Source organism: Fringilla coelebs, assembly GCF_963513975.1.
Source record: "Fringilla coelebs genome assembly, chromosome: 3".
Taxonomy (NCBI): domain Eukaryota; kingdom Metazoa; phylum Chordata; class Aves; order Passeriformes; family Fringillidae; genus Fringilla; species Fringilla coelebs.
In genome coordinates this window covers 19,140,580-19,164,697 of record NC_140030.1, presented here as the reverse complement: position 1 = coordinate 19,164,697, position 24,118 = coordinate 19,140,580, and the positions used below count along the sequence as shown (strand labels likewise).

At 37.6% G+C, this 24,118-nt stretch overlaps 1 protein-coding gene across 3 annotated transcripts in view; it reads right to left on the bottom strand.

The window, feature by feature from the left end:
• Positions 1–24,118, bottom strand: part of MYT1L (myelin transcription factor 1 like) — a gene marked incomplete at both ends in the record, with an annotated part of 127,477 nt that overhangs the window by 84,598 nt on the left and 18,761 nt on the right. For all 3 annotated transcript variants that reach the window (XM_084203184.1, XM_084203185.1, XM_084203186.1), the window contains one exon: positions 17,017–17,387. In XM_084203184.1, the coding sequence (XP_084059310.1) occupies positions 17,017–17,387 (371 nt within the window). The remainder of the gene's footprint in view (positions 1–17,016; positions 17,388–24,118) is intronic.

Genomic DNA, 24,118 nt, shown 5'->3' with positions numbered 1-24,118 from the left:
CTATGAGAAACATTTAGCAAGACAGCGTTGGCACAAATGAATTCCAAATATTAGAAAGTTACAGCATAATATGGGGAGGGGGATTGTTTGTACATTGCTGTCTTAGGGAGAATCTTGTGAGTAAGGAAACTGAAGAGGTGGAAAACTCAGTGAGCTCTCAACTTCTCCACTCCACATGGAAGAAACAGAGGCGTAACTCTCCAAGGACCTAAGCAAGGTTCTCCTAAAAGTCTAAACACCTACCGACATGGGATTTGGATTAGAACCCAAGCATTTGAATATGCCTTTAGGGATGCACTGCACTCTGAAGTTGACCATGTGCATGAAGAAGCCTTTCTTCACTTTTGCAAAATTTCCTAAAGCTCTTTTATGCTGAAGTGCTATAGGTAAAGACTCAAGCAATTTGGTTGTTATAACAATTGGTACCTTTACGGACCTCATATACTTAGTGGAAGTCAAAAGAAAAAGTTAACTGTTCACTTAGTAATTGATTCTCTCTCTAGCTATTCCATTATATTCCATTTTTTATTTTTCCACTTCTCAGCTTGCTACAACTACTTACAATAGTTATAATAGTGGGACTTATTGTTTAGACTCTCCTAGAATTATAGTATTCAATTAATAATCAATGCTCAAAGTAAAATAAATGGTGAGTAGAAGTCATTAAGCGTGGCAAGGAAGTCCTGAGATGAAGAACACAGCATGTTACAGTAGGAGCCAGTATTATAACTTAATAGTGAGGATTACAGTGCATCAAGCCCATATAGACCTTTAAACAGGCACAATTTGCCACCTTATGTATCTTTTAACTCCTTTTTGTCTGTTATGTTTTGATCTTTTCATTTATTATAGGTACTTTTTATCTGGTCTTGCTTGCTGAAAATTTAAGTACAACCTTCTTTATTTCTTGTTTCTTTTTTACTTTTCCCTAAGGACCAAAGGTGATCCTCACAGATCTGAATTTCTTTCCTTTTGTGGAGTGATTACTAACACATAAAGATATTACTTTTTAATTCATCTTCTCGATATTTAAACACATTTTTAAAAGAACATTAATAAATTATTTTGCTATAAAAGCATTTTGAAGATTTAGTTTTCTGTACAAATCAGTGCATTCTTGTCTAAAGGCAGAGGTGTTTTACATAACCAATGCCCTGAAACACTCCTTTTTGTTTGACCTTCATACGACCTATTATTATGCCTCTGCTTGTGTCACACCTGCATGAATAGCAAGCATCCTGATCTACAAATGTTCACATTAAGTATTGGTAGAATATGGATGTTCTTACTTGGGTTATTCTTATTAATATAAAGACAGAGAGCACCAGGTAAAACAAAGCAACATACTTTTAAAATTTTCTGTCATTTGTTATTCATCCATGTTTTCCCAATCCAAATCCCTATGAGCTACCTGTATCAGTAGAGTTTTGGAAAATGATCTAAGGTTATCTGACAGGTCTTCTGACAAGATCATGACTGAGGTAATTTTGCTTCAAGTGCCAGACTGCAAGAGCTTCTTAAAGGTTATCTAGGTTCTGGTTCAAGCCAATATGTTTAAGATTTTGTCATTTCACCATAAGAAACTGTTTGCCTTTCTTTGATCGTAAGAGATTGTCACATGCTATTGACAGTGCACTGGTGCCACGGAATCACGCAGTAGCTGAGGCTGGAAGGGACCTTGAGAGGCTATGTGGTCCAACACCTGCTAAAAAAATGCCAACTTAGAGCACTTATCAGGGCCCTGTTCTGTCAGTTCAGATTTTGGGTCTTCCAGGATAGAAATACCACAGCATCTCTGGGAAATCGATTCCAGTGTTTGACCACTGTCATAATAAGAAATTCATTCTTATTTCTAAATGGATTTCTTTTTTGTTACAACTTGTGTCTTGTCTCTTATTCTTATGCTACACACTAATATCTTCTGTCCACTCTCTGTACAACTAGCTGAAGCCTAAGTTCTCCCCTTAGCTTTTTCTTCCTAAAGTGAACAAACTAGGTTTTTTTCAGTGTTTCTGCACATCATGTGGTCCAGCTCTTTAATCATCCTGGTTGTTCATCACTGGACTCCAATATTTCATTTCTTTCTCGTGCTGATGGACAGAATTATGTCTTAGGAGCATCTTGTGATGATGCTCCAAATCTGGACCTATTACTCCACATAAAAAAGTGTAAGTGCTGCATAAAATGTAATAGTAATTTCTTTCCCTTTTGATTTCTGTGTCTCAAGTCTTTTTATCCTGACAGCCAAGTATTATTTCCAAAAGTCAAAAGGCAATTAATTTTCTGGGAATTATCTTGTTTTCCTCCCCCACAGAGACAGCAGAAAATATTTTTGGTTACCTACAGGCATGCCTTTAAGTAGGAGAGATCCTTGATTGTTATGAAGCTTGCTTGTTTGGTTTGTGGTATCTGCAATATTTGGTATGAAGGCATATGTTTAGTTTTGAGAAGAAATGTGCTGAGATTATCGGTGAACAGGAGTGGACATGCTGGGTTTGCAAGGGCAGGAAATTTAGCCAGTCATTCCCACCTGGTCCACCCTTCTTTGTGAATCAGGTTCAGGCAGCCCTTAATTGTTTTAACTTGACTTCTGTCTGGGCAGATAATGAGATGGCTTTAGCTGATGAGTGGCATTCATTTCATCCTACTTTTTCTCCCCAGGAAGTCAATATGAGGGAGGCAAGATATTTTATCTCATAGCCTTATAATGATTCAATGGAGTTTGGCAGTTTCTTTGCCTTCTCTCAGGGTTCCACCGCTCAGCAGGGCACCAGGCAATGAGGAAGCCAAAGCTATTCTCCAGATACTGGGATACAGCAGGAAGACAGCAGGGAAGCAGAGGACCAGATGCACTGATGGCAGAACACCCACTCAGAGAGCTCTTGGTATGGAGCTTCTCATGGGGCTATTCCTAAGACTGCTCCAGAAACAGTGACCTGTGCCTACATCCCTCTCCATATTCATTGCTTTACAAAAGATGCAGCCTGAAGAACACATTTTCAGTTCATAAAGAAATGCTTTCTTTCTCACTGAGACAAGAGGTTGGAGCCCTTAATAGAGGGATGCATAATCTCTTTTTACTGTTTTGTTTTTTTTTTCAGCTCAGATCTCTGACTCAGTGTCAGGCCATACTGAACATGTCTCTAAATGCACTACACTTCTAGATTCCATTTACAGCTAATGGACAAAAACATGCATCCTGGGATAAGATTTTTCATCCTAACCTAGGTATCTATAGTAGATTGGCTAAATTATCCCCCAGAAGTGATTATTTATCTTGATTCATTATCTATTAAATATTCACTCAATTCACTCATTATCTATTAAAATTTCACTCAAAATTTTCAAGTTGATTCTTGCTGAATTTCAATGGTATCTTTAGTATTATATAGTAGGAAGTGCTGAGTGGAAGAAATGAGGAGCTACCCAAAAGGAACTATCTTTTGGTTGTAGATAGACAAAGATATATCAGGAAAGGCTGACATGGATGGGATACTACAGATGCTTTGGATGGGATATATGCTCATGACTGTATGATTTACATTATTGTTTGGTCTCCATTATAAGTTTAATTACTTTTTTATAGTTGTGTTTGATTACCAAAAAAAGCCTGTTAGTGCTTTGATAAGCTGACTTGACTGGCCAAAGGGACAGAGGCACATATCACTACCATTCCAGAGGATGACAGAACTGCTAAACATGGTATCATTGAAATTTCTTCTTCATGTCTCTCTTTTTATCCCCTCAATGAGTTCAGTGCCAAGGAATCTGGAAAGACAAAGACACACACAAGTGCCAGACTTTACTTCATCTGAAATGTAAAGCTTTTAGTTAGGGTGTTCCTTTATTTTTATCCCTTCATCTAGCTTTTTAATCTACATTTGTATCATTCCCTACGTTCTCATGACAGGGAAGGCTGAGTAATAATCCATAGTACAAGAAGAAAGTAAATACAAAGAATTCTTTACCTCTTTGGTTATAGCCCCCTATTATTAATATTCTCTTCTGTCACTATTAATAAGGGACAGAACAGTAAACAGAGAAGTGGGATGTGATTATTCATGCTGCTATACTCTTAGTGAGGCTCTGGCATGATTTTGACTTGAGTGACTTAGGAGCTTTCCAGTAGTGTCCAGATTAAGTGAAGAGGTGCTGGTTTGGGATCATTCCTGAGGAGTTTGAATGTGGTGAACGTATTTTGGATGGCAAAAGATTAGCTGTATATGCACCCAAGTCATGCAACAGTTGAATTCAGCATCAAATGAGTGGACTATGGTCTGTTTTATTCACTCACATGGATGTAGCCATTGATTAATGTGACTGATAGGACAAAGGCAGGAAAACCCATAAACTGGGATAAATGGAGAACACATTTCAGAAGGAATGAGTAAGGCAAATATAAACCATTTACCATGGGTTTACATGGCAAGGTTTTGGTAGCAGGGTGGACTACAACTTCCAACAACTTCCATGTTCAGGAGAGCCAATGCCATCTCCACTGCTGGCAAAGGCTGAGCCCATCAATGATGGTAGGAAGATCTCTGTGATAACATATTTAAGAAGGAAAAAGAAAATTTATTGGGCAGAAGTAACTGCATACAGAGAAGAGTTGAGTGAGAATATGTGAGAGGAAGATGAGGGGTAGGAGATGCTCCAGGCACTGGAGCTGAGATTGCCCTGCAGCCTGTGGTACAGATCATGGTGAGGCAGCTGAGCGCCTGCAGCCCATGAAGGTCCATGGTGGAGCAGAGATCCACCTGCAACCTGTGGAGGAGCCCACATCTGAGCAAGTGGATGCTTGAAGGAGGCTGTGACCCTCTGGGAAGGCTGCAATGAAACAGGCTCCTGCCAGGATCTGTGGCCCTGTGGAGAGAGGAGCCCATGGTGAACCAAGTTTGCTGGCAGGACTGGTGACCCCATAGAGGATCCACGCTGGAGGAGTCTGCTCCTGAAGGGCTGCACCCTGCAGAAAGGGACCCATGCTAGAGCAGTGGGAAGATCTGAAGCCCATGGGAAAGACTCAAACTGAAATTCATGGAGGGCAGTCTGCCATGGGAGGGACCCCACACTGGAACAGGGGAAGGGCTCCTTTCCCTGAGAAGGAAGCAGTGGGAGAAACAACCTGTGATGAACTGCCTGTAACCCTCATACCCTTTCTCCATGAACCACTGGAGAGAGCAGGTAGATCCTGGAAAAGAGGCTTTATCTTGCTTCTCATTATCCTACTCTGATTTTCATTGATAAATTCAAATAATTTCCCCAAGCTGACTCTGTTCTGCCTTTGATGGCAACTGGTGAGTTATCTCTCCCTGACTTTATCTCATCTCAGGAGGGAAATGACAAGAATGGCTTTGGTGGACACCTAGCATCTAGCCAGGGTCAACTCTGCCCAATCAAGCTACTCCAGTCAGCTAAATATAGGGGTCTTCAAAAAAGAGAAAATGGTGACTCAATGGCTCTTAGTGAGCTGCAAAGAGTCTTTAGTACCTTCTGTTTATTTGCCACCTATGTGTACAGATAGCCCACGTGACTGGAAGTGTGTAAGAATGAGAGTAGAGTACCAGACACCTGTTAAATGCAGGAAATGTATGCTATAGTACCTGATATAGATCACCTTTTATGTCACTATGGCATCTGCAAAGAAATTTCCAGCAAGTCTCTCCCAAGTACCTGTCCACCTAAAGATCTCTCACTGCTCCCATTTTAGAATTTAAGTAATTTCACACTGCTAATCAGATCTGCACTGGAATATCTGTCCTGATGATGAAAACTTGTATCTCTTAAAAGAAGAGTATTTGCTGGACAAATGTATCAACCTGCATATTTACATACATTTCTATACATTTCCAACTAAATATGTACCTACTAGCTATGATGGCAGTGGCTTTGTTGCCATCTCACAGTGCCTAAACTGAGTACAGCAACACAGCCTCAGAGCTGAAATCTGTGCTGAGAATAACTATCCTTGCAGAAACAACAAGCAACAAAAAAATAAATCAAATAGCCAGTTTTCCAAAATACATGCATGTAGGTACAGAGACAATCTAGAGACAATCTTGCGCCATACAAAACTAAAATCTGAGTCTGAGTCTGGTCTCAGGATCCTTCAGCCTAGAAGCTATTTTGCTGTAGTTCTCTGGTGAAAATAATGTATATGAGATAAAGTCAATACCTTTACTTCTGCCTGAAATTATTTATGTTGGTTTTTTTATTCACTTTAAAATATTGCTCCCTTATAATTCCCTTTTGTGTGACTATTTTTAGTTTCTAGTCTCATTAATTTAACTTTCTGTGCACTGAAGTATCTGAGCCAATGGAATTAGCCTATGCAACATGAACTTTTCCTCTCTGCTCCTTTGTATCTGGTGCTGTATTATGTTTTATGACTTAAAATGAATTTATTAAATGGAACTGCATCAAACCCATTCCCAAAACTCAGATAAACTGTGTACATTATTTTTACACTGCCTATCTTCTCGATGTGCAATGTGCAGATTTCAAGCGAAACACTTACTTGCCAGAGGACAGTAACTCTTTAATAAATACAGTGCTATTAATTTTAGTTATGCATTTTTAAAACAGTAACTTGGGCTCATTGCTGTTTGTATCTTATACAGACATCAAGTATAGTTTAAAAATCCTTGTTTACAGTATTATAGAAAGTATGAGAGAGTCCACACATATTGGACGGGGTTCTAAAAGTGCTCTGAACGTATCTAGTTCTGATTCCACTAATGACAATGATAAAGAATTCTATCATTAAGAAAAAAAGACACAGTAAGCTACTTCACATCATGAACTATAGGAAAATGCTAACATATAACTAGGGAGGAGAAAATATAACAGAAAAAACTGTGCTGCATTGCCTGTGGGTGTGAGTATTTTGTTTAGCCCTGATCTTCCATCTTAAAGCCTTTTAACTGTTAATTTAAAGATTCTACCTAACGCAGATTCTTTACTGCAGCTTTCACATCTGTCATTTCCTGCTGTCCATGAAGGAATCCTAATAGCATATTTCATTTGCTCTCTGCAGTATTCCATGTTCACCTCCTAAGTGTTTCTTTACATCTTTCTGCATTTTTCTTTCCTGCATAAGCCCTGTCATCCCTTTTACATTTGGAACTTACTGTTTTCATTTCTGTGTCTGAAGACCCTCCAGCTGCTGAATCAAATTTTTTCTTAAACTCATACCATATATTTAATCAGGATTTCAACATAAATCGCTTAAAAAAAATCTTACAAATAGCATCAGTAATTTCTAAAACACTTTCAGATTAGACTTCTCATGTGGCATGTTGTATAGAAAAGAACAGTCATATTCCTGTATTTTTTGGTGATACAACTACATCTATACTCATCTGTGCCTTAAACATGGGAGACACCTTAACACTGATCAATATTTCAAAGCTCTGCTGTGATGTGTACAGTTCCAGCCTTACAAAGCTCTCTGCCTATCTGCTATTTAAGCACCCAAAGATTCTAGACACTGGGTCTTTTCATACATAACTTTCCAGACAAACCTAATCCAATAGTTATGCTCTAATGCACACCTGAAAGAAAAAGGCTCCCCATGAAGTGTTGCCTTGATTGGCTAGCCTAATTTGTAGCCTGTTTCCTTCTTCATTTCCCTTGCTCACCCCCACCTGCCCATTGCCAGGTTAAACACACTTTTTAGTGGGTAACTCACTAAGGAAACAGAAGAGTAAAAGCTCTCATGGTTTATATAGATTCCATACCATATCTCCCAAAAACATTTGCTAGTCACCACAATAAAAGCTAGACTGGATTCAAGCTCCATTAGGAAGCCAAAAACACAAGAGTAGTGTAAGACCCATAATTTTTTTTTTTTTTAATGCTATTTGGTCATGCAAAAATACAATGTGTTTATTGTAGATATTATACAAGGACACTTGCCTTGAAGAGAGAAAAGCAGTGTCTCTTCCCTGTGCCCAGGACTGATTTTGTAGCCTAATATTAAGAAGGCAAGCCATAAGATGGTTACAGGGTCCCTGGAGCAAAGACAGGGCTCAGCATGGCCCACTTCCTCAGGAGAATGATCCCCTTTGGCCTATGGCAGTTCTTGAATGCTTTTTCTAGGTGTGATAGAGCTCCATCAGCTTGTGTCAGAGCATTCCCTAGGCAGAGCAGTCACTGGTCTAGTCTCCAACCTCCTGTGTTAGGAAAGAAGGACTTGTGTATCACTTGTAACACTCAGCTCAGGCACCTGCATTACAAACAGGGGCAGAATTTTCATTCCATTCTACTGTGAAACATTCATCTTGCTCCACAATTTGTAACAGGACCCTTGGCTCCCAATCCTAGGATTCCAGTTTCTATTCATCTAAAAGTTGTCCTTTTTGCCTGTATTTCCAGGGAAGGACATTCATAGACTGTGCTCACTAGATAATAAACAAACACTACTATAAACTTTAGTATACTTTTTATAAGTCCAACTTCAGCCCAGTCCTAACAATCATTCCTAATAATGATCTGATATTCTCTATTTCCACTATTACTTTTAAAATATATTTTTCTCTTAATGATCTGAGGGCAAAGTTTTATTCAACACTTTACAACAGAAGAAGAAACAATTTTTAACTTTGCACTGGATGCCCGCCTTAAAGTCGAACAATGTTTTAATTATTACAGATGACAGAATGACAATATTCTGTAAATCTTCAGCCCAGTTTTTGCAGGGTGTCTAAGAAACTGCTTAGCAGATGTATCTTGTTTACACAGAACTTCTATAATAAGTGGAGGCAGTTGGTGAAACAATAGATTTGATACAATAGAAATCTGAAGAAAAGCAGTTGCACAGCTTGCCTTAAAGTATATATGAATAGTAAGGAATCTCACCCCATATGCTTTGTAATGACAGAACCCTAGTCTGACAAGGGCCTGAGCAGCTTTGCAAACACTCCTGTGTTCGGTGACTGGAAGTGTTCAGGACACACAGACCTTGCCCTTGCTCTGTCAGTAATCAATCCATGTCTGTGGAGCACAAGGAGAAAAATGTCTGCTTGATTTGCCTGTTTTGGTAATTTTAAGTTCAGTTCTTCTGTGGCATTCCTTTAGTGTCACAGCAATACTAGTACTTACCCTTCCTATTTAATAGTATAGGCTCAAAAATTAAGCTTTTGGGATGACAGAACTATGACATGATGAGTTCACCTAATAAACCCCAACTAAGTCTTGAGTTGTCAATCCTGTTAACTTTCTCTGCCAGAGCCACCACAAATTTTTGCTACAGCAATAATATTTACTGCAGACAGCATATAATATATGACACACTCTCCATGTGGTGGTATGGATACTTGAAATGCTTCATGTTAGTGACAATTTTCAGTACTTTCTGCATGAAGCCTTAATGTAACCACATAATTCTGAGGATTTCAACAACATTGACCAAACCCAGCTTCCTTTAGGTGGTTTCTTTCCTATCATTAGTTTGGTTTTGTTTGTTTGTTTGGGTTTTTTTGTATTCTGCTAAATGATTTGGCCTTCTTTGCTGCCCAGATTACTAATTGTAGCTCTCAGAATCTACTCTCAAGGAAAAAAAAAATTGAATACATTAATGTACAGACAGGCAGGTATTTCTTATGGTAAAAAACACTACATCATATGTGATATCAGTGACAAAAGAAAAAAATTCAATTGTTTTGAGACTTGTAAAATAAGGAAGAAATGCTTCCATAACCCAAAAGTCTTCAAAATTACATATACACATTCATTACACATCAATGTTTTTGTTTCAAAATAATTATTTTTCAGTTTAAAAAAAATTCTGTGATTTGAGGCCTTTTCTAGGACTGCAAATTTGATTCATGAGAATGGACATGGATCAGAAGAAATTATCAATGCAGTCTGTAATTTTATTTCATTTTATTATCTCCTGGAGGAGCTCTAATAAGGCAAAATTAACTCCCACAGCTACCAAATAAAGTTCTCTGCTTTTCAGGGTGAAAAGCTATTGTTTGTGTTCACTCTTTTAGGACAAATACTGTAAACCCAGTGAGAATTGGGAATTGATAGGGTGATCAAAATTGCTCGTAGAGCTGCACTCTAAACACAAGAGGAAAATCAGGAGCCTCTAATACTGACAAAGCAAATGTTATTTTAAAGAATCATTACATCTGTAGTGTCCAGAAGGATTCACATAGAATCTGTGGTCACTGTGTAAGTGTGGACAACAGATTCTTTGAAGTAGCACTGTGAAAGACAAAGGAATTCAAAGAGAGATCATGAAGAGCTCAGTTCTGTACAACCCCTGAATATGTTTCTAAAAGTGACATATTCCAGGTGTGAGACCTTCTACGACAGTGCCAGGTCATTTATAAATATGGATGCAAAGAGTTGCTATATAAATTGAGTTAATTATTGATTCTTTAAAGCACTACATCATATAACCAATTGGCTTCTTGGAACAGTTGTGCCAAAACCAGATCATCGGCAATGAACAGTTTACAGAGAGTCTAAGTGAGAACAGAGCTACAGCTCTGAGACTACAACACTTTAATTTCTCCAATCCATCTTATTCCAGAAAGAATTAATTTCACTGTAAGATCTTGCCAGACATTAAACAAAATGGGAAAAATTCAAGGATCTACTCAGCATTTTCCTGCAGACAGAAAGATGCAATGGAAATGCAGAAAAGGCAGCCTTTCCCTGAGGAGCGCAACCTGTGAGAATCCAAATGAGTGCTGCAGAGACATGCTTCCTTTACAAACCTACTGCTCTGGCAAAACTAGAGACAGCTTTGGTCACAGACAAGGCCTGAAACAATTTGACAGTACAAGGGCCCAACATCACTTGTTCAGCTAACACTCAAGGAAGGGGTTAGTGTATTAAAAACACAAGCAAGCAGCCCCATGCCATGTGAAACAGTTTCTACATACAGCATACAGAATTTCAGCACTGCAATCAGATGTGGTGCTGCATTTGTTCCTTGATGCTTTTACTAAGGCCTTCAGTTCAGACCCTGAACACTTTAAGTATGCCAATGTCCTCTACAGAATTTCTGCTTGCATCAACTGAGGTTGTGTATGACAGAGATCTATAATCTCTCTCATCAAAGGTGAATAATCTCCTTACACTGCAGAAAGCTATATTTGAATCATTTGCTTTTGAAGGATCAAATATTTCACATTATAATTTAAGTCCTTTTATTTGTAGAAAAGGAGGCAAATATGTAAACCTCTACATGAGAATGATACTTAAGTACATTGCTAAAGATGGAGAGTTAATATAACTCTAAGTTTTCAGACACAGCCCAGATGTTTTACTGGGCTTCTGAGTTAATTCAAATTGAAAGAAGTCTTCTAAAATAGTTTTTCAAATGGAGGAAAACTTAGGGATGACATGAGCAACATACCACCCCACATAAATGGAACTCTACTGACATAAAGCTATTCTTTTCTTGATGCAAACAACTCAGTGTCAGACCCAATCTTACTTCAGAGAATTAAAAAATTGTTTGAATAATGCTGTTTAATGAGTTTATATTGTCTATGTATAGTAAAGATGTTGAGCATGGAACACAGTAAAAAGCAGAATTTACTATCACTTGAGTCATACCTAAGCAATCAAAAAACCAACCAACTGAACAACCAACCAACCAATCAACCAATCAACCAACCACAAACACGTAACAATAACAAAAAGATCCAAACTTTTTCCACAAGAACTAGAAGTACCCAGGGGGTATTTACCAGCTAGCTGTTTCCCCACCCTACTCCAAGAACCTTGGGGTTTCCAGGCCTGAACTACCAGTACCAAATGTTTTAATTGCATTATTTCCAACAAAAATTTTTTGTGAAAATGCTGAGTCTGAATCTTTCAGTATGAAATATAAATAGCTAAACAGCAGAACATGTTATCATCCATGTTTGCTTCTTCAATGGAAAAAGCAGTTATCACAGATTTAGAGAATATTCTGAGTTGGGAGGGAACTCCAAGGATCATCGAGTGCAACTCTTAAGGAAATGGCCCATAAAGGGATCAAACACACAGCTTTTGTATTATTAGCATTATGCTCTAATCAACTGAGACAATCACAGTATCAATAAAAGTTCTTATCCTGAGCCTTGACTCAACAACTCCCTGGCTTGAGCATTTAATGAGACCAGACTGGTAACTAGACCAGAAAAGTAACTTTAACTTTTTATCCAGAGGAAAAGAATGTAATGGCCAGGAAAAATGTCTTCCAGCAGCAATTCTAAGTTTTTTGGTTTTTTTCAAGCAGCTATTATTGGGGTGTGACACACCCTAAGCGCAAGGTATCTTCTTTAATCAAGATACAGTACAGCAGTAAAATTTATTAGCAAAGAGTTTACATCTGCTTTGTCTCATGTAAACATCAGGTATTTTTTTAGTCTTCTTTGGGCCTGAAAAAGACACTTTTCCCCATACACATTGTCCTAGGCAAGTGAAATTATACTTTCCAGCCTCTTAATTTAAAGCTATAATTTACTTCTACTAGGTGTTCTGTCTGTGAGGTACACGTGAGGGTAGCTCTCTGCTCTGATTAAGACTGAACACCAACTGTGTTCACCAAACAGATGACCACTTTCCTTCTAGCAGTTTGAATAAATGAATATGATTAGTGGTCAGCAGGCTGACAGATGACCTTGCTAATACAGATAGGTTGTCTTCATTTCATCAAGATGTTTACATTATCAGGAGCGTTTTCAGCAGCAGGCACAGCTGGAAAGCTGTGTGGCAACATGTTTTCCTCAGCACTTGGGCTTCTTTCATCTTTTAGATTGGTGTTTGCATCTTTTCTTGCTTAGAGGACGCAAGTACTTCAGATGCAATCTGCTAAGGGGATCAGGAAGACAGTGGAGGGCAATACCAATCTTAATGGAGCTGGTAGAAGGATTTCACATTTTGAGGGTCTATCTTTGTGAGCTCATGCAAATAAAAGAAAAACATAAAACATTATGAGGTTTTTTTAAAACAATCTTACAATTTAAACAAATATTGTTGGATTCAATGATCTTAGAGGTCTCTTCCAACCTAAATAATTATATTATTCTTTGAAATATGAAAACAAGTAGAACATCTATCTCTATGTCCATGTGCTAGTTTTTCTTATTAGAAAAACCTGTACTGTGTCTCCTTTGAATACACACTGCTATCTGTGGTTTACAGCTATTTCTGAAGTGTATTTCACTTGAAAAATTAGGTGCAACATCACATATTAGTATACTGGGTATGCCAATTACTTTGAGTTCAATAGAAAGTGTAAGAGACCATCTAAAAGACTCCTAATTCACCTGTTCAGAAACTGCAATAGTTTCTGTAGCATCATCTGTGAAATGGATTTGAATGATGTATCACATTTCCTTAGGTCTAGAATCAACCTAATCCCTCCTGCTCCTGATTAGAAAATACCCAGAGTACAAGCATTTTGAATGTCTTCATGTGACGTGGACTAAATGGCTCCCTGGAACATCTGTTCCAGGACCTTCTACAAGGGAGATTTTTTAAAATAGAAAAGCATTGTGAAATGGTCTTCAGGACCCAACTACCTGAAGCAAGCTCATCTCAGAACAAAGTACTTTGGTTTGTCTTCAAAACTGAATGCACACTTCAGTTTTTAATCCAAAGGTTCTTGGCAGTTGCCATCACAGAGAATGGGTGCTCCAAGAGAAGCCTTTACTCTCACTCTTTCCCATTTGTATTTCAATTTACAGGTTAGGTTATCACAGGTTACACAGGTCATCTCTATCTTTCCTTTTTTTTTTTTCTGGGACAGAAGGGAAATCAGAAAGATTCATCTTTTCTTTAGCAGTTGTGTTGAACATAAGGGCTTCTCAAGTCTCTTCATAGATATATGGATAAATACGTGCTCTTCAAAGAGATTTAGATTTAATGGAAATTTAGAGGATATGCTAGCTATTAATGGAGAGTTTAAAACATGAATTTTGTTTCAAAGGATTGTGTACAAAAGTACAAGCACAGAATTTAGGATTCATCAAAAAAGTTTGGCTGGTTTTTTTTACTTGTAGTTTTAAATTGATATTTTGAGATTTATCAGACTGTTAGGATAGATCTGTATTTTCCAAGTCTTTTAGATTACCAATGAAAAGGCTACAAAGATGTGATTTTCAAAAAAGCTGTGATGGTTTCAGTGAATGCCCAAGTATTTCCAATAGGAATTGTTTATCTACATTACCTGTATATATCTGCTAGGAACCCCATCCAAAACTCCCATTCCTTTAAGCAAAAAAGGAATGGGCAATGACACTACAGTGACATACCTGAGTTTCCCAGGATTTACCCTTTTCTGCTAGAAAACTGAATTTGACCTAAGAAATGGTAAAATACCTTACTCTTACAGTCTGACCCTCTCCCCTCCCCCTCCTCCCCATTTCTGCCTCATAGTCCTATCCTATACTTGCTGATGGAATTCTTCTGTCACTAATACTTACGATTTTAACTTTTTTGTTCACCTAGATTATAGCTACTTCTGCAAATTTTCTGAACTGCTATCATCTACAACACTAGTGCCAGAAACTTTCATGAGAACTGTGTAGGCATCCTGGTGACCAGTGGATAATTCTCCATTTTGTTTCTAGGGACAGGAATACTATGGCACATTACGACTTCCTGCTAAGGTGACTTGTAAGGTGGTTTGCTACAATATTGTAAGTGAGCCTTGTAGTGAGCAGCAAGTGATTGAGACTACTAAATTCACAGATGACAGATCTAATTTTCCATACAGTCAATACGTAAAGGCAAGAGTCACATTCAGGCCATGTAGTTTAAGAATACCTAATTTTGCACCTTGCTTTTCTGGAAAATCAGCAGCCCAGATTCTATCAATGCAGATTATGCTACAAGCAGGATAAAGTGAAACATCTGTGTCCCTATTGGAAACCATAGGAAAGAAACTATTTTTAAAATATGATTTATTGATTAGCCTTGAGATCTCACCACAACCAAACTGTTATTACTCTCTACTCTTTGGCATAGACATAAGGAACTCCATACTACCTTCCTAATTCATTGCTAGAAACTCTTCCTTGTAAATCATCTCTGCTCTAACTAGGACTGTTACATACTGACTACTATGTTGATACTCAATAGGATCATGAAATACTTTTCAAATAATATTCTATAATCACTTCTCTGATTTGAAGAGGAGTTTTTCTTAATGACTAATCATTTAGATAGAACATATATTTATTTATTAATACACTCTTGTTTTATTACTGCAACAGTTTTATTACTGAGTTCCTAAGAAAAACTTGACCGATGTAAGTTTTAATTTCAAGTAATATGCAGAGCAGCTAATAGAGGTACCTTTGTAAATTTTTGCAGTTCTTAACCACAGCCTACTATATATGGAAGGAAAGCAGTCAAAAATAATGTCAGCCTCTTCACATTGATTAGGACCACTAACTGCATGTGTAACTGTGTTGGAATAAGTAAACCACTGTGTTTCATTATCATAGAAAAAGAAACTGAGTATCAAGCCTGCTGGCTTGCCAGAAGCAATTTTCTTGAGCTCTTGAGTTTTGCTTTAGCTTTTTTTCCCCCTTTCATCATTTTTGATAGTGTAGATTCAAAGTTTTAATGTTAGCTGAAATCACAGCAGCAGTTGCACCATAATCTATACACCAAAAAACTTAGTCACCACTATTTTTAAAAAAACTCCTGGACATTCTGCACTTGCTCATCAAGAGAGCAACAGCAGTTGCACATCAGCCTGATCTAACACAGCTTCTCACCCAGGTTCTGAAACAGCAGAGTTCCCTGCAAAAGGAAATTACTTCCTTGTTGCATCAAACTCATGCAACTTTTAAGGCTGACAATTTATCCTCTACCAATTTTGTGGTAAATTCAGGCAATTGAGGAAATACTACAGATGCAGTATCTGAGAAAACTCTGATAGCCACCCAGCTGGCCACCATCTCACCCAAAGAGAAAGAACACTTCCAAAGTCTTTAAGATCTGACCTTACAGAATGCTGAAACAAAAGTCACACAACTTTCATACCTGGTTCCTAAGAGGAATCCAACTGAGGAGTGCTGAAAGCTTTTCTTATATTTTTATTGGTTAGAAAGGTGAATCTACCCAACCAAAAACGTGTTCCCTGGAAATGGGAACAAAATACTTTTTAGATAGCTCATTAATTTTTGCATGATTCCTTCATTTCACCCCAGTGCATTATGATGTCTGTCATCAGCATAAGGAGTAAATGGACAATGATTACATATTTTGAAAGTATTATATAAAGTCCAATATCCCAAAAAAGGAGAAAGTTGAATAGGCTAATCACATTGCTACTGCATTAATTTGGTTACTACCAGTAACCTGTATGTCTAAATGGCATTTATGCCATGGCATGATAATAAAAATTTATAAACTTTAGAAAGATGTTATCTATGTAAAACTGTCACTCACTATATTTTTAATAGAATCAACTAAAGCACACAGAATTGAAGTCTAAAAGAACCAAAGTATATTATAATAGTTAGTTCTGAATATTTTCTTGGGGTAGAGGTAAGTATAGGGCAAAATTTTCAAAGGGAAGAGGTCCATTTTTGCTCACAAAAATTATCTGCAAACTTGTGACAGAATTTATGTGGGCAATTGTTGACATTCTGTAAACAGATCTAGCACATACCCGTGCAAATGATCAGTACAGGCACCCAGCTGTAGCTGATGCTTTGCTTGTACCTTCGTGAATATTCTCCTGGTAACTGCATGCATTAATCCACACTAGGATTACATTTTATGCAAGCATTTTTAGCACAAACATACCTCCACCCTCCTTGTTTGAAATGTGAGTGCTGGTGTATTAAAAACATTTGGAAGACAGACTTATTAAAATAAATGTTAAGAGAACACAGTAGGGTATATTTTCAGTGTGGAGCAGAGAGATTTAACTGCATGACTTCCATTAGCTTTAATGAGAACTGAACAGCTAAATCCTCACACACCACACTAGAAGATTAACCCAGAAAACACACATTGTTTACTTTTTACTAATACTCTGATTATTACCACGTTCTTCCTCCTCCTCCTCTTCTTCCTCCTCTTCTTCTTCCTCCTCTTCTTCATCCTCCACGTCTTCACCTTCCTCTTCATCCTCCTCTTCTTCCTCCTCAATCTCCTCTTCTTCTTCTCGATCTATCTCCTCATCATCCTCCTCCTCGTCACCTTGCTCCTCATTATCATCAGAATATTCCTCCTCCTCTTCATCTTCCTCCTCTTCTTCCTCTTCCTTTTCATCCATCTCCTCTGTTCCATCAGTTTCATAGCACTCATCTACTGAAGAGTTGTCTGCTTTAACCACAAAGGGTTTTCTTTTGGGGGCTGGTTCTTGGGGTTGCTTATCTTGTGTTTTTCTTTTTTTTGCCAATGGACAGCCATAAACACTGTTCAAAAATAAAATATGAAAATAATAACATTATCTCCCAGATTTTATTTAATCATATTCTAATTCTACATCATGATCAACTGCTGTTCACAAAATGCATGTTTTCAAAGTAAAGTTATGTTTAGGCAATGATGACCAAAGGGGAGGACACAAAACCTGTGAAAATTCAAGTGACTATTATTTGCCTGAAAATGTCACACATACACAACAGCATAACAGTTTCAGAAGTGATAAAAATGTGTGTTTCTCCTTCTCATTCATTTTTATCTTCTACATTATTTATCTCCTTTTTAAGACAGAAGAATATAGTTAAAAAAACCAGCAATCTTGTCCTACCTGTAGCTAGCAGTACAAAATTCAGGAATAAAGCAATGCTTCAAAATTTTGTAGAGTTCAGTATTTTGTGTGCAATTATGTTTCAATTCAATGGTGCTTAAATAATAAAAATATGATCATATTTTGAATGTTGTTGTTTGTCATTATTACACATAATAACATAATAATAAAAAAACAATAATGAATCACTCTTAAATTCCCAACTGTTTTTCTCTATTATAAGCTACAAGGCTGGACAAATGGGAAAGCAAGCTCCCCAGCACAACCAACCCAAATAATTATCATGGCCAATGTTACAAGTGTTCTCATATTAAAAAAAAAAACCCATTCAATAAACAAAATCCTTTGTCAATGAAGGAGGAGTTTTCAAAATTGAGTACCACTTCCTTATGGATCATTTTAATTCATTGTAACAGAAACAGTATTTCAGAGTCCTAGTTTTCTACCAAAGTAACCACCTGTTTTCTCAAAGGTCACATAATCTGGGTTTGTTGAACCTGATGTCCCTTGTGTAATCTCTAAAACCTTCTGTGCTCAGTCACTACACAGATGCATTATTTTTTGTTCAAAGAACTTCCTCTTTGAACTTTTTCATTGTGATTATAACATTATCAAACTATAACAGTTTTTAATCTTCCTGTGATTAACTAGTTTTGGAATATTTCAACTGTTCTTTATAACCTTTTCTGCATATCTGTTAATAACTTAATCTTTTAGGTTATATTCTTTCTCCCTTTATCCCAATACTCTGAGGATCTCTTATTTTCTTCCACTCTAATAATGCTTCATATTCTGTTTACAGACCACTGAAAAACCAGGTGCTTCACCACATTTAGTACTACACTATGTGGTGTCCTCCTAGTCTTGATCTTGGTCTAATTTAATTGCATCCCAGCAGCTATGCATCCCAATTATTTAAACTGCTACTTAGGTGAAAACAATTCTGAAAGAAAGCACTCAATCACTTTATTTAAGTGCCTAACTTTGGTATTGTCTTACCTAAATTTCAAATCACTTGTTCACAGTCTGCCTGGCACACACATATCCAAGGAACATAGAGAGTCACAAAAGATGGTATTCATGAAAAACCTGCTACAGGAGATCTCTGTGCAACACAGGCACCTTTCTCTCTGTGGGGACAATAGATGTCTTTGAAGTCTAATCCAGCATGCCTAAAAACACCTGCCTTCATTAACGCTATATAGAAATACCGTGTAAATTTTAAGTACATCCATCTAGCCAGATTCCAATGCACCTCACTTAGGATTAGGGTAGTAATCCTAGCAGAATATGGATTCCAGACACCTGCATCAAAGTTGATGCCTAGTGGTGCAGGCTAGAGGGGGAATAGATCCACAACCTCCAGATACCAGAGCCATGTTCCATCCAGAAGGAATATTTGGTTGAAGAGCATCCTCTTATGGAAGATAAGCCCCAGTGCACCTGGAAGCAAGAAACTCTGATGCAAAAGGCAAGCAAAATCCCAAATCTTCACTAATTTAAAAAAAAAAATAGAGAGCCCTAAGCTTCTGGTATTTTCTTTTTGGACTATATTTGCTTCTATCTAACAACACTTCAAAGTCAAACCTATAAATATAGAAGAAATCCTTGTCCTAGATCACCGCTACAGTTCAGTGCCAAATGACTGTCCTGCCTCTTGTTCTGCGAGTCTGCCTCTTGGTCAGCTGCCCAGAAACAAGGGAAAATGCAGGACATGTTTCCATAGAAAACATTCCACATTATCACAGTCAAGTCACAAACAGGAATTCAATCTCCATTAGTCTGGACACTGCATAACACCTGGGGTGAAAGGGAAGCACTGCTTCTTGTAGTTCTGACCACTCTAGGTTTATTTTGGTGCTTTCTCTGGTGCTATGGGGTCTCAGCAGCTGCCTATTTAAACTCTCTGCATGGACCTCTCAGAGAAGGCAGATAATTTTTTCCTCAGAACTAGAATTTCAGAGTGTGTGTTGTGCTGAAGAAAATGGCTGGATAATTAGGGAGGAATCTGTTTCACTTAGGTGTCTAACAGAGGCTGCATCCTGGAAAACAAGAGTTGATCATGTCCTGGGGCTCAGGCAGGTTTTAGAAATTTGCACAGCAGTTCAATATGATTTAAGCATACACCTTAACATTTACGGAATGGATGCATCTTGCTTTCTTGGTTTCTGCTCCTTCTCTTTCGGATGCATGTTACTCTCACTATAGCTTCTTCAATGCCATTATTTGTTAAATTATATGTTCTCAAAATCCTGGTCTTTATTTCCAAAGATATGAGCAGGCTTACCCCCAAAAATCTCCAGGATTTGCTTTCTTCCTCTAACCTTCTTAGAACTTTGCACTGATGACACTTTGGGCAGCTCTGAACTCAAAGAGCACTCACAGATGAGCAACTGTGAACATTTTTCTTCACTGGCACTCATACAAACTATAATTTTTCATAGAATCATGGAAGGGCTTGGTTTGGATGGGACCTTAAAGACCATCTACTTCCAATTCCCCTGCCATGGGCAGGGACACCTTTCACTAGATCAGGTGGCTCAAAGTCCCATCCAACCATGGCCATTTTGCCACATTAAAGCCAGAACATTAATTTTAGCCTGACCCAATCTTTTTTCATTTAAGAATACCAAATATTTTTAATGCCCCAAAACAACCTCTTTTGGAATTCACAGAAGTGTAAGAAGTGAGGCAAATGACAGGGGGATGACAAATACATCTACTTTGGTTGGAACTGCTGTTTAGTTTTTGTATTTGACAACTATGAAGAACTGCACGACTTTTTAGATGCAAATTATTGGTCAAAGGTAGAAAGAAATCATCACTGACATTTTTTGTCATCTTTAAGATTTTGTCACATCTTTATGGTCTTCTACACAATATGTTATAAAGTCTGTGAGAATCTATGGCATTACTTGGGATTCAGGACCCCCTGGTAAGTGCATAACTGGCAATGGAAATCAATTCCAGTTAGCTGTGTGATGACTTTGATGCTTTTATAAATCTCATTAAATAACTATTTGGAACTCAGCTATTCAAGTAAAGTTGTGAACTTTTACTTAGTTTATATCTTTATGAATCTATGGTCAGTGTCTTTGCTTATAGAATTAAAACTGAGGATACATCAGCAACTACAAGAAACAAGTATTTGTATATTGTAGTGGCTGGACCCAACATTAAGGCTTGGAAATATGTAGTTTTTTCTAAGGAAATGGGTTATGCTAGTTCAAAGAATCAAAGAATGGTTTAAGTTGGAAGGGACCTTAAAGATCATTTATTCAAACCGCTCTGACATGGACATCTCCCACTAGACCAGATTGCTCAAGGCCTTGTCCAAGCCAGCCTTGAACATTTTCAGGGATGGGGGATCCACAACCTCACTTCTCACAGCAAAAAATTTCTTCCTCCTATCCAGCCTAAATTTCTTCTCTTCCAGTTTCTATTCATTACTCCTTTTCCTATCACTAGTTAACTTCAACTCAGCTTCTGAAACTCCTAATTAATTTTTACCAGACATTCCGGAATCTGGTTTTGTCTGTACTTGGATTTATACCTGACAAAGCTAATGCTACAATGATTTTTCATACAAAACCTTTGCAATTCTGGCGTGGACTGGCTTCCTTCTGCCTTTCAACTGTATACCTCACACAGCTTACATATACCTCCTGTGCTTCAGACTTCATAGACTGGAAGAGTTTAAAAACCCTCACCATGTGTTTCAGAAACCTGGGAAACAGGCCACCAGACCTGAAGCCTGCTGTTAATAGCTGCCCTATTTTCCTCGTCTTCTTTCTTAACCTGCTCCACTCTCATCCTTTGTTTCATTAATTTTTCAGATTCTGCCTCCAGGACACTTCTCTTGTTTCTGGTGTGTTCCCTGTGGTCTCCCAGTGAGCACACCAAGGGGAAGGCTGAGCTGGCTTCCCAGCAGCCTCTGCCACTGACTTCCCCACGTATGGAGATGATAGTCTCTCCCAATGACCTCTTGTTCCTCATATATTTGTGAAAGCTGTTATTGTTTGTCCTTACAGCTTCTGCAATTTTCTCTGCATTTTCAATTTTGGCTTCTGTGATCATCCCCTTATTTGGTTATTTTTAGTCTTGTTTATCCCTGCTCAGAGCATTGACCCCATTGATTTATGTGTCATGTCTGCCTTTATCCATTCTTTCATTGCTCCCTGTATTTCCCTGGTCAGCTGCGTCTGTCTTATTTTCTCCTCACGCTTCAGCTCTCTTGGCTTTCAGCAGGGTATGTATCTGGGCTTCCTGAGACACACTTTCAAATATTCTGCACTGCTTTGCTGTGTGTCTCAGTCATCTCTGGTTTTTGGAATCTGTCATGAATAATTCTTGTGGAAAGAATGTTGTTGAATTTCATAGTGATAAGCTCCAAGAGGACATATAGACATTAATAATTGAAGGAATGGAAGAAATAATATATAACTTCATACTCCTTATTTAGAAGATGACTTATGGTATTTTTTAACTTTCATGCAATTCTAACTCCTTAGTTAGAAGATGACTTATGGTATTTTTTTAACTTTCATGCCGTTTTTCTCAATTAAAAACTTTATGAGGATACTCACTGATACATTCAGCAGGAGTATAGTTCAGGAAATTGTAGGTATTTCTTGTCCAGACTTGAATATATTGATTTTTAACATATTTTATTACTAATACAATTTTCAGTATGATTATTATGGTTATCATTTCTAATCTATAACAATTAACACATATATACTTAGATATGCATAGTATAAGTCCAAATAAATATGCAAGGTTTTATAAATCAGATTAGAGACCAATAGTTTTTCCTCCACAATATGACAACTTGCACACCAAAGTTTGAACACGATGCCTTTATCTGGAGGAGGTTCTCCTCTTAGAGGAAAATGATAAAGGGAGGTTATATGACTATGAAGAGTTCAGTCAACTTTAAATACCCAGTCTGGATAAAGCAATTCCTATGTGCTATGTTTACCAGCATTCTTTTTTTAGTTGCATCTCTTTTCTATTGAATCTATGATTTCAGATGATTCATGCTATAAGATCCAAGTGAAGAAAAATAAGATAATGCCAATATTATGCTCTAAATCTGAATAATATTTTTTCTGGGAGTATTGTTATCATTTTCTTTCTTAGTAGTACTTTGAAAAATCTCATTAAACCTTTTTTCAAACTAAGAAGAACCCTAGAAACAGTGTTCTCATTCTTTTTTTTATGCAAGAATTCCATTTAACAGAAACCAAAACATTTGGTAGGAAACAGAAGCTAAAAATTTGCTATACAAACACCTAATGAGGTTATCAGAAAAACTAAATTAGGTACTTCAGTATCTGAAGTGGTTGTGAGGTGGAATTTTATCATGTACAGCTTTTAAGATAGCAAATTAGGAAGAATATGCTTGGACGCAAACTTCTACTTAAGGCTTCAGGCAGAAGGTTCCCAAGGCCTCTATACTTGTCCCACTGGATATTGTTAAGTATTATTTTTGGTTTGGGCTAGATAACATCCAAGTCCAAACCTCCAGATGAAGAATTTTAGGGTATTGAGAAAACAGGCATTTATCAGGTAAGTCCTCTAACAAATCCAGGCTTTTAAGGATGAGCAAATTTAATTAATTTGCATAACACTGCAATGTTTTAAATCACTCTCAAGGCAGTGACTAATAGCTTGAAAGGGCCAAAATCATCAATTGATGGAAGTTGACCTAAAAATTCCAGCAAACCCTACAGCTTAAATTCCCTGCACTCCAGTAGGAAGCCCTTCCCAGCAGACTATGCGCTATCAAAAAGAAGAGTTAGTAGATCTCTTGGTGAAGTTGGATCAATGAATTGATAGGAATGAAAGAATGATAATAAATTCAGAAAAAGAGATTCATTCCAGCCTAGCTATTTGCCTACTCAATTGCAAGAATAAACTCCTTCAGCTGAAGATGATTTTCCATCCATACTTGAATACTGCTTAAAGTACACCAACTTGCTACAGGAATGAGCAGCAGTGGACAGTCCTAATTGCAGGGTGGTAAAGTCAAATTTCATGTGGGAAATTACAAATTACTTCTCTAAGCCACACTGGTCAGGAATCCTTTTTACCCCACAAAAGCCCAACATAATCCCTGCATACTCTTTTTGAATATAGGAGGTGTTGAGTCAAACCTTCCCAGGCTGTGACAGCTTTAGAAGAGAACAGAAAATAGAAGAGAAAATAGGAAAAGCAACAAGTCGAAGTTCAAGCAAGACATGGAGTTTTGGGGCTTTTACTCTAGAGATGGCTAATTGCAGCCTAGAAGATGGAGCTGGGACACATTGGGACATCATCTGTGCTATGAATCCCAATCTAGAAGACAGGCTTACTCAAATCTGCTTTCTAGGAGCCTGCTGGCAACTGAGC